Source organism: Choloepus didactylus, chromosome 8 (genome assembly GCF_015220235.1).
Source record: "Choloepus didactylus isolate mChoDid1 chromosome 8, mChoDid1.pri, whole genome shotgun sequence".
Classification (NCBI taxonomy): Eukaryota; Metazoa; Chordata; class Mammalia; order Pilosa; family Megalonychidae; genus Choloepus; species Choloepus didactylus.
Window position 1 is genome coordinate 142,623,855 of NC_051314.1, and position 11,836 is coordinate 142,635,690.

Sequence of the window (11,836 nt, forward strand, 5' to 3'; positions counted from 1 at the left end):
AAAACTAAAGATAAAGAAAGCGTCTTGAGAACCACCAAGAAAAACAGCATACTACATATAAGGGAACAATATGATTCAACTGGCCGTGATTTCTCATTAGAAACTATGGAGCCCCTCTCTCTAACCCAGCTTGGCAGGTGGACTCGCTGCCCTCCCCCCTAAGTGGGATGTGACTCCCTGGACGAGCCTGGACCCGGCATCGTGGGATTGAGAAAATCTTCTCAACCAAAAGGTAGAAGAAAAATGAAACAAAACAAAGTTTCAGTGACTGAGAGATTTCAAATGGAGTTGAGAGGTCATTCTGGAGGGCATTCTTATGCATTATATAGATTTGCCTTTTTTGTTTTTAGTTTACTAGAATGGCTAGAAGGAAATACCTGAAACTGTTGAACTGCAACCAGTAGCCTTGTTTCTTGAAGGGGAGTGTGTATGTATATAGCTTATACAGTGTGACCGTGTGATTGTAGAAAATCTTGTGGATCACACTCCCTTTATCCAGTGTAAGGACAGATGAGTAGAAAAATGGGGACAGAAAAGTACTTGAATAATAGGAGAGAATGGGAGATAGGTTATTTTGGGTGTTCTTTTTTACTTTTTATTTTTATTTTTATTTTTTGGAGTAATAAACATGTTCAAAAACTGAATGGGGTGATGAATGCACAACTATATGACGATACTGGAACAATTGATTGTACACTTCGGATGATTGTATGATATGTGACTATATCTCAATAAAATTGCAAGAAAAAATACTTTAGAAAAAAGAAATTATGGAGACCAGATGACAGAGAACAATAACTTTAAAGAGCTAAAACAAAAGAACTCTGAACCCAGAATTCTATATCCAGCACAAATTCCCTACAAGAATTAAGGCCAAAGAAAGACATTCTCGGTTGAAGAAAAAACCAGGATAATCCGCCACTAGCAGACCTACTCCTAAAATAAATGCTAGAGTGTTCTTCAAGAGAAAGAAAATTATAGCAGAGGAAAACTTAGAACTTCAGGAATGAAGAACTACCAAATTGACAAATATTTGCTGAAATATAATACACAGTTTTTAACCACTTAAATTCTTTAAAATATGCATGACTGCAAAAGTTATATAACATCATCTGGGGAGTGTTTCCATGCATGTAGATGTGATACATATAACTATAACCTAAAGGGGCAGAGTAAAAGAAATTATACAACTGTAAGTCTTTTATGCCTTATTTGAAGTGGTAAAATGTTTATTCTAAGTAGACTGTGAAAAGTAAGGTATGTATATTGTTATACTTAATAGTGGGAGATGGAAAACTTTCCCACAAAGAACAAGGCAAGGATGTCCATGCTCACCACAATTATTCAACATCATACTGGAAGCTGTAACAATACAGATGGGAAACAAGAAATAAAACTCTCTATTCACTATGTCATGATTATTTACATAGAAAAGTCTTTGGAATCTACAAAAAGCCCTTAGACGTAATAAGTGAGTATAGCAAGATTGCAGGTCACAAGTTTGATATACAAAAATCAATTGTATTTCTACATACTGGAAATAAATGATTAGAAACAAAACACTTTAAAACTTGTACCACTGACAATGACACAAAAAAAGTAAATACTTAGGCACACGTCTAACAAAACGTGTATTATCTACATACTGAAAACTATAAAATATTGACCAAAGAAATCAAAGACAGCCATATAAATGGATGGATTAGAAGGCTCAATGTTATTAATATGTCAGTTTTCCCAATGTGATATAGACTCAACAAAATCACATTCAAAATACTGGCATGATTTTTTGTAGATATTGACAAGCTGTTTCCAAAATTTCTATGGAAAGGCAAAAAACAATAAACAAACTAAAAATAGAATAGCCCAAACAATTTGGAAAAGAACAAAACTGGAGACCTCACATTGTATAATTACAATACAGACAGTGTGGTACTAGTGAAAGGATAGACACATAAATAAATAGAGCAGGACAGAAACTTCAAAAACAGACCCACACATACATGGCCAATTAATTTTTTACAAAGATGCAAATGTGATCCCATGGAGAAAAGATCATCTTTTCAACGTATATTGCTGGAATAATCAACCGTATACAAAAAGAAAATGAATCTCAACCTACACATGCTTCATACCTTATACAAAATTAACTCAAAATGGATAACAGACCTACATGTAAAACATAAAATTGGAAATTGTTTAGGAAAAAAACATACAAGAAAAATCTTTGTGCTTTTGGGTGAGTCAAAGAGTTTTTAGACACAGCACCAAAAGTACAATCCAGAAAAGGAAAAAAAATGGTAAATCATACTTCAAAAAAATTTTAAACACTTTGTCTGTGAAAGACACTGTTAGGAGAATGGAAAGACAACCCGCAGGAGGGGAGAAAATATCTGATAAAGGATGTGCATCCAGAATATATAGACAACAACAACAATAAAAGTTTTAAACTGGGCAAATGACTATAAACTTCAACAAAGAAGATTCATAAGTGGTAAATAAGCAATAAGATACTCCACATCATCAGTCATTAGGGAAATGCATATTTAAACCACAGTGAAAAGCAACTAAAAGAACAGAATAGCTAGGAATAAATTTAACCAAGGATGTAAAAGACTTGTACACGGAAAGCTACAGATCATTGCTGAAAGAAATTAAAGAAGACCTACATAAATGGAAAGACATCCCATGTTCATGCATTGGAAGACTTATTATTAAGATGCCAATACTAACCAAAACAATATACAGATATAATATAATCCCAACCAAAATTCCTAAAGCCTTCTTTGCAGAAATGGAAAAGCCAACCATCAAGTTCCTATGGCAGGGCAAGAGGCCCCAATTAGCCAAGACTATCTTGATAAAGAACAAAGTTGGAGGACTCACGCTTCCTGATTTCAAAACTTATTACAAAGCTACAGTAATCAAAGAGTATGGTACTGGCATAAGGACAGACTTGTAGACCAATGGAATAAAATTGAGAGTCCAGAAATAAATCCACACATCTTCGGCTAACTGATCCTCAACAAGGGTGCCAAGTCCACTCAAAATCAGGCTCTTCAACAAACGGTGTTGGGAAAACTGGATGTCCACACGCAAATGAATGAAAGTGGCCCCTACCTCACACTATATACAAAAATTAACTCAAAATGAATCAACAACTAAATATAAAAGCTAAAACAATAAAACTCTTAGAAGAAAATGTAGGGGAATATCTTCAGGACCTAATATCAGGCAGTGGATTCTTAAAAATGACACCAAAAGCACAACTGACAAAACAAAAAATGGCTAAAATTGTTCAAAATTTAAAACCTCTGTGCATCAAAGGATATTATCAGGAAAGTGAAAAGACAATATACACCATGTTGCATGAAATAAGGCAGACACAAAAAGACAAATAGTGTATGCTTCCACTTATATGAAATATCTAGAATATGCAAATTCATAGAGATAGAAAGTGGATTACCAGATTAATAGATTACCAGGGGCTGGAGAGGGGAGAATGAATGGAGATTCACTGCTTAATGGGTACAGAGTTTCTGTTTGGGTTGTTGAAACAGTTTTGGCAACATGGTGGTGATCGTAGCATGATGCTATGAATGTAATTAAAACCACTGAATTATATGCTTGAACGTGGTTAAAATAGGGAATTTTCTGTTCTATATGTTTCCACAATAAAACATTTTTAAAAGATGTTTATCGCCCCCCCCCCCCCCCAAAAAAAAACCCACAATAAAATGCCACTGCACACTTATTTTGTCAGGGGCTGGGGAAAGGGGTAATGGGGCATGACTGCTTGATGAATATGGGGTTCCTTTTTGGGGTGATGAAAATGTTCTGTAATTACATAGTGATGATTGTACAACATTGAGAATGTGCTGGAAGACACTGAATTATACACTTTGAAATAGTTTAAATGGTGAATTTTATGTTAACTGAATTTTACCTCAATAAAAAGAAATTATTCTCACTTTAAAAAAAAAAAAAACAAACAAACAGAAGTGATTCCTGCAGTGAACTCAATAATTCTGTGGAATGGGTGAGTCCAGCCCTGATGTTCCCACCCCCCAACCCCCATTATCCTCATCTCCATCGCAGACCCCAATCTCCATTGCCACCACCGCAGCAAGTTCTAGAGCTCCCCTGGTGAGCTGCAGGAAGCTTTTAGTTTCCAAACTGTGTATTTTCTTAAAGTAATACTTTAAAATGATCAATTGACAATGATCAATTATTCTTCACAGTTTACAAAGTGCTTCCAAACGTAGGCTCCAATGGGACCTTCCCACTGCCTTACCAGTTTAGGCCATTATTAGCCCCATTTTAAAGACGAGAAAACTGAGGTCGTGAGGGACTCGGGGGCGACCCAGCATCCCTCCTCCAACCCAGGCCCCCTGATTAAAGATGCTCGCTCCTTCCAAGCAGCTTGGAGACCGCCGACCCCTGCCCTGTCACCCTTCCCCGCTCCCAGAGAGAGAACAGCGCGTTGGCGGCAGGCTCTTCCCAGCCCTCTCTTCAATCCCATCACGTTTTATGACTGATTGATGTGAGTGAGGGTCAGTCTGGGGCTTGATCTCGAGGGACAACACTTACAGAGAGGGGAAAGTGGCCAACTGCTATTTTGGCTGTTACACTCTCCCAGCGAGAAAAAAAATAACGAGGAAGGAGCCATGCCCTTGGCTGGTCTGGAGAGAACCCTGCCAGCAAATCCGGTGGATGCTCCCACTGGCCAAAGACCTTCCCCAAAGTCCCATCAACACTGTGATGCCAAACCCAGGGAGGGGAGCGGGGGACACTGGACTCTTAGGAGCACGGCGGGCTCCTTGGCAACTGGTGAAAGCAAGGCCGTGTTTCTATTTCCAGGGGCATGGGGGGAAACCCGGAGCTGGAGAGGCATCAGAAGGGCCTCCCCAGTGGGAAAACTTCACTGTGAGGACTCAGCGGAATGTTGCCCTGGGTGTGCACCGCAGATGCTTTGCTGCATACGTGTGCCCCCCCGTTCCATTTCTAAACCTCAGAGCCCCAGATTCCTCTGATCCTCTCGGAGGAGAGAATGAAAATGAAATATGCCCGCCCGTCACGGATCCACCACTCAGCTGAAGAGAAGCTGGGAGAGCATTAACAGTGGAAAGTACCAGCGCTGGCTAACATTCCCGCAGGATTTGTCATCTAAGCTCCGGCCTGGGACACAAGAAAGGCATCTGTGCAGAGACCAGGCCGTTTGTATTTGGTCTCCAAGCAGGTGGAGGGTTAGCATACTCTGCTTGAAAGTCTCTTACACCTCTTCCCCCCCAGAATAAAAAGGGGTCCTGGACAGATCTTCTCTTCCCACCTGAGGTTGCAGAACACTGTGCAGGAAAAATACCAACAGCTTGGGACATGCATGACATAGTTACCCCGTGTAGGTTAGATAATATCAAGCTTACCTTCACACAAAAAGAGACAAGCAACTGCCAGCTTCTTTTGAAGAAACGAGCAAGTAATTGTCAGAAATTCTTTATCATCTAACTCTGAGATACTGGATTCAAATCACTCAGAGAACCTCAAGGAGTGTCATAAAATTCTTTAAAATAAATTCAATTTTAGTTTTCAATTAAACTTTAAACTAATTGGCTGATTTAATTTAGTTTTCAAAGTGGGCAGGAGGTAAGAATAAAAGAAGAGGTGTTGAAAAGTGTGGGGAGTCTCAGTTCTGACTTCTAAATTTTGGCAACATGACAGCTCAGCAATCTGGAACAATTATTTTCCTACCCGAAAGCTTTTGACACTTCCTCAAAGCAATGTAGCATGCTCATACTTTTTTTTTAATCTAGGAGGCCAGAGTGGGAAGGGGAAAAAAGAATCAACAGCTGAATGACAGAAACACAACTGTCTTCACACTGAAACAATTCGCTATGAGTTCTCTTGTTTAATTATTTTCAAATGATGAACAATCTAATTCTGGGGAAATGTTAATAGCTCCGCTTTGTGACCATGAACCTAATGACTTATGTAGCTAGAGTTTGGGGACCAAGTTACTAAAGTATTTTGGGAATAATGTCTGCTGTCTTGATATAAATCTATTGTTATCAAGGGCCTAGTACTAGAGGCACCAGCTTTCCCAAAAGGGAAACTAAAGGGCTGAACCTAAAACAATTTCACTTTGGATGCACCGGGCGTGACTCAGGCTTAGGCTACGCACGCATCGACCTGATGAGCTCAATCCAATATGGAGTAGGCCACGGTAAAGATTCAGAGGAGCAGATAAAAACCCCAAACAGCTGCTTGGGACTCGGTTGGGAGCAAAATAGGGGACAAGAACTCAGAAAGTTCCGGCAAAGCATGGGGGTAGGGACAGAGGAGTCTAGACTGCAGCCAGGAGGGCAGGCTAAGGAAGGAACCTCTTGGTGACGTCCCAGAAGGAAGAACTCCCCTAGGTGGACAAACCCACAAACCTGGGAGCAGCTGGGCACCAGAGAACCAAGAAGGGCTCCGGGTGCACGGAGCTCCAGGCAGACGCTGACACGGTTTGGAGGAGCAACGCAGCTGCCTGGGCATGTGGAAGGAAGGGAGCTACCTACCAAGGGCAATCTGGTTCACTGACCCAGACAAAGGCTCTTATTCCACATGACAGGCATGCTTGCTCCCCCATTGGAACTCTCCAGCGGTCTCCCACATGGCCCTAAAAATGTCTTGGATGGAGGCCTGGGAGGGGTGGGCTACCTCCCAGCAGCAGGCCTCGACTTCCCTGGCCCTGCCATCGTGGGGACTGGCTGTGGCAATGCTGCTGCTTTGGGGAACATTTCCCTGTGACTCTGGCATCTGCTCCAGATTGGGGGATCCCTTTCACATCTTTGTCCCCCAAATAATCTTGACTCTTATGAGCACATCAAGCTCAGCCACCCTGTGCCATTCTCTACCACTCTGTAGGGTTAGGGTTAGGGGTTAGGAGTTAGGGGCTAGGGTTAGGAAATAGGGTTAGGGTTAGGGGCTAAGGTTGGGATTAGGGGTGAGGGGTTAGGGGTCAGGGTTTGGGTTTATGGTTAGGGGTTAGGGTTTAGGGGTTGGGTTATGGTTATAGTTTAGGGATTAGGATTAGGGTCAGAGTTGGTTAGGGTTTAGGGTTATGGTTAAGATTAGGGGTTAGGGTTAGGGGTTGGGGTAAGGGGTTAGGTGTTACAATTAGGGGTTAGGAGTTAGGGTTGGGGCTAGGATTAGTATACTAAGATCTTAACCATAGCAACAACTATATTAAGCATCATAGAAGTGTTTACTATGATAATCATTTTATTTCATTGTCTTTGGGGACATTTTCTTTCCTCTACGAAAATTCCTTAGAGCCCTATGCGGTCAATCATACTAGTAATAATAATACCCACAGTGGCTCCCATTTATTAAGGGCTCACCCCATGGAGCACTGTGCTAAAGGCTGTACAGATTTACATTTAGGGCACATGTAATCATTGTGCATCAGCCCTGTGAGGTAAGTGCTACTATAGCCCCCATTTTACAGAAGAAACTGAGGTTTAGCATGCCAACTTCTCTCTTGTTTCCTCACCTTGGGAAGAAAATCATATCAACAGGAGTCCAAAGTGGTCAAGCTGTGATTTCTAACTGCTGGGAGTGGGGGGCAGAGAGGGAGGGAGGGGGAGAAAAGGAAGTATGGACAGAGAGGGGGGCAGTGAAGGAGGGAGAAGGGAAGGGAAAGAGAGAAGAGAGGACAAAGCTCTGGGCTTTTGGAAGAGCGGTCTTGACTCCTTTGGTCACAAACTCATACAAGATGTAGCTTTTCTATCAATTTGCTGCAGCACGGAGCACAGCCACCTCTTACCCTATTGTCCTCCTGGACCTCCCAGTCACTGGAGAAAGGTGCCAGCTGCTGCCCTTGAGAACAGTTTGAAAACTGGAAAAGGCTGGAGAACATCCTTCTGTTCTCTTGAGTGTCTGGAAAGATGGCATCTTGGAAATTGACTCCATGAGGCAAGAGGTTATAATTTTCATCCATCCTAAAGGGGAAGAGAGAAAAAGCAGAGATGTAGCCTGGGTCCCCTGGAGAGTGCCAGTGTCAACCCAGAGTGAGAGAAGATGGTGACAGGCTTGGCAATTACCCTAAAACGTCTCCCACAGTTCTTATTAGAGAGCTCACTACTTCTAATTGATCTTCTAACTCATCCCACATGAGGCTATTCTTGAAGTTTGCAAAAAGACGAGTTTGGGTGAAGCGGGGGAAAGCGTGTATGTGTCTGTGAGTGTGTGCCCATGTGTGTGCATGCCTTTGTGCACATTTTTGTGTGTACATTTCCATGTATGCATGTGTATACACACATGTGTGTGCATGTGCCTGTGTGCACATGTGCATTTGTGAGGGTGTGTGTGCACACGTGTGTGTGTGTGTGTGGCCCAAGTCTTCCAAGAGCCTTTCTTCTCATAGGAAAATCATTCTTTGTTCTTGGAAAAAGAAAGGCCAGTTGTAATGACTTGGGTTCAAGTCCTGCCTGTACCACTTATCCTCCATATCACTTGAAACACATGTCCTAAATACTCCAAGTCTCAGTATTTAGATCTGTAAAACAGATTTATAATAGTACCTACTTCTCAGTGAGGCTGCAAAGATTGTGTTAGAAAACGTGTAAATAAATAAAGAGCTTGGCACAGGGTGAGTGCAGCATAAGTATCAGTTAATGTCTTCACAGCCCAGCGCAAAAGCTTGACAACAACTTGAAAACACCCTGAAAAGGGGAAGGAGAGGTGGCAGGTACAGTCCAGCCCACAGGGGGCACACAGGGCCCCTCATGGGTCCCCACGGTGGCGGTGACACTGAGCAGAGCCTCTGCCTCTCAGCGTGTCCCGGCATGACTGGAAGGAATGATTTATGTGCACTTGCTAGCACACTTCAGGGCAAGTCAGCCCTGTGAAATGGAAATCTGTCAGACTACTGTTTGCCTCTGCATTTCTGCCCTGACTTTTTGTAAACATGTCAGAGCAAAAGAGGAAAGAGTTGGCTGCACACCACAGAGGCACTGGACAAAATTGTATTCCATGATCGAATCAGAAGGCAAAAAAAAAATGTCTGCTCAAGCACTCGGGCTCCTTTTTTCTTTGGAAATAAAGTTCTATTGTTGAATATTTTTATAGCCTGGTTCTAGTATTTTCCCTAAATAAAAACATGAGAAATCTGAGTTATGTTTCTCTGTATCAATTCCTTGCTGACATTATTTAGAAATTATACTTCCCTGACAATTAACAAAAAATGCAACTTAATCTAGCTAAACCACTCAAGCCAACTCAAAGCACGACATGGATTCTAAACTTAGATATTTGGGCTTGAATAGAAAAACATGTGTTGCCAGGAGCTTACGAACGCCCCTCTGTGGAACTCACTATTTTTTTCTTCCTCAGAGTGATGTAAAATGTAAAGATCCAGGACTCAGATCCTAGACACTCCAATATCCATATTGCTACATTAATTTTCTCCCTATCTTGCTTGATATATATATGTTGGATTCCGTTGTGATGTTTCTCTCCCAGTTGAAACTCTCTCCTAACCCCACTGGAGAACACCCGTGAATTTAGGGTTCCACCTGCCGTTCTCTATTTCAAACTTCAGGGAACACACTGTCAGGGGTTTTGGGGCAGGTGCATTCCATTTTGAAGCCAGGACATCGTTGGACCCTGCAAGTTCCAGTGCTTTCCATCAGAGTGGGCCTGGTTCCCATTATCCTCTTCACAGCACCAGGCTCCTAACCAGCAGACCCTCACCCCTCCACCCACCCCCACTCCCCATGTACCTGCCCTACTCTGAATTACCTGCATCCAGGTCTCCTGGCAGCTGACAGGAGACCGAGAAATTAGAGGACAGCAGCCACATCCCATAAAATTAGAGGACAGCAGCTGCCTCCCATACTATTCCTTTCTTGGCATTTCAGCGGGTGGGGAGGAGAAAGTGAAGTTTACCTGCCTCTGCTGCACCCAGTCCTTTGCGCGTCTCTCACACTGTGAAGGTGAGGACACTGCAGTGTGCAAGAAAGTGATTAAATCGCTCGGAATCACGTAATTAGGGCAGAACCAGAATCCCAACCAGAGTCTGATTCACCGTCCCAAGCCGCCCCCGCTAAAGCAAGTTTACAGAATAATACTAATGAAAGAATCAAGTGGATTGTTGGAAGTCGCTTTGGGGTTTTGGCCGAAACACCCTAAGCTTAGAAGTTATCTCTGTTTTTCGAAAGTTACCCTTAGCCAGGGGTCCCCAGGATGTCTGTAGCGACTTCGGGGCGGGAGAGAACAGAGCAGCCAGGGGCCCACCCACGGCGCCCTCTCCTTTGGCGACAGCAGGATTCCGGGGGCTCCCGACCCGCCCGGCCACCGGGGACCTCGTGCAGGGCGGCGCGCCCAGGCCGAGGTGGGCGCAGAGGACTCACCTGAGGAAGAAGAAGTAGGAGTAGTCCTGCACCACGGTGTGCGAGTGGCACGAGAAGTAGCCCAAGCCGGAGAGGTTGAGGCGGGAGCCGGCGGGCACCTCGAGCATGCTGCCCCACGCCTGGTCGCACAGCATCTCCACCTCGGCGGCGTACAGCAGCCCCGCCGCGCCCGCCGCGTCCTGCCACGGCAGGTGGTTGTACAGGCCGGGCCCCTCCGGGTGCAGCGCCAGCACCCGGGCGTACACGATAGTCTCGGCCAGCTCGGCGCGGCAGCCCTCGCTCAGGGGTCTCCACTCGGACGGCAGCTGGCATCCGCCGCCGGGGCCCGGCCCGCCGGCCAGGCACAGCGCGGCCAGCAGCAGTGCGCGCAGCATGCCGCGGGGCGGATTGGGGGAACAGGGGGCCGCAGCGCGGGGGCGAAGTGGGGGTACCGAGGAGAGGGACCGGGAAAGCGGGAACCGCGGCTCAGCAGTGGGGACAGCGGGACTCGACGGCCGCGCGCCCCCCGCCGCAGTCCGCGCTAGCCAGGGCGCAAAGCGGGACTCCGGGGCGCGCCGAGCCGAGCCGGAGACCTGGGAGTCGCCGGACCCGGAGCGGGGAGCGTGCCCCCGCCGGCCGGGGGAGGGCAGCCTCGGCGCCCGGGCCTTCCGCCGCGCCCGGAGCTTGGCGCGCCGCTCCCTCCGCCGCGGGGCAGACCGTGCGCGGCCCTCGCCCGCCAGGTTTTAACGGGTCGCGGAGACCCGCCGGCCGCCCGCCTCCCCGCTCCACCCCGACGACTGGGGCGTGGGCGACCGGAGAGGGCGGGGAGTCGGCCGGTGCGCTCCAGCCCGCAGCTCCCGGGGTGGGGCCGGGAGAGGGGCGCGCCTGGGCGGCGTTTGCGGGGCGGGGGACGGCTGCTGTTCCAGGCGGGGCAGCGTGTCCCGGGACCCGGCAGAAAGTCCTCCCGGGGAGGCAGCGGCCCCGCCCTTTCCTAGCACACCCCTGTTGGACACACTGGCCCAAGGCTTTCCAGGCTGAAAGCATTGATCCAAACGCGAGGCATCCGTAAACTAATTGCTGTTAATTTGCATAATTCCTTTGCGTAAGGTTTTACATTTTCTGTGGACTTCATACAGAGTTAAAATGCGGAGAAATTGTCAGGTTTTACTTTTCCAGAGGCTGACAAGGAAATGCAGTGTGGACTGATAAATTTATTTTATTTTATTTTATTTTTTTGGATCTCTCTCTTGCACAATCTCTGATTTTGTTTACTGTTTACTAATGCACTTAGGGAAGCCTTGATAAAAGATTTGAAAAAGAATTTTGCCCTGATTTTCCTAAAGCTATACGATTTACATCATCCCTACACCCTACACCTGAGAAATAAATTCAGAACCAACTTCCAAACAGTTTTTCACAAGTCAAGGTGTGAATTTGAGGAGACCCAAACTAGACAGTTCAAT

The 11,836-nt window shown here is 45.4% G+C and overlaps 1 protein-coding gene across 1 annotated transcript in view; it reads right to left on the bottom strand.

Moving 5' to 3' along the window:
- CCDC3 (coiled-coil domain containing 3) overlaps positions 1-11,064 on the bottom strand; it is a 90,489-nt gene extending 79,425 nt beyond the window's left edge. The window contains exons 1-2 of the mRNA XM_037846611.1: positions 10,395-11,064; positions 7,808-7,982 (exon numbers count right to left, since the gene is read on the bottom strand). Of these exons, the coding sequence (XP_037702539.1) occupies positions 7,808-7,982; positions 10,395-10,768 (549 nt within the window). The 5' untranslated portion in view covers positions 10,769-11,064. The remainder of the gene's footprint in view (positions 1-7,807; positions 7,983-10,394) is intronic.
- Between the last annotated feature and the right edge of the window lie 772 nt (positions 11,065-11,836).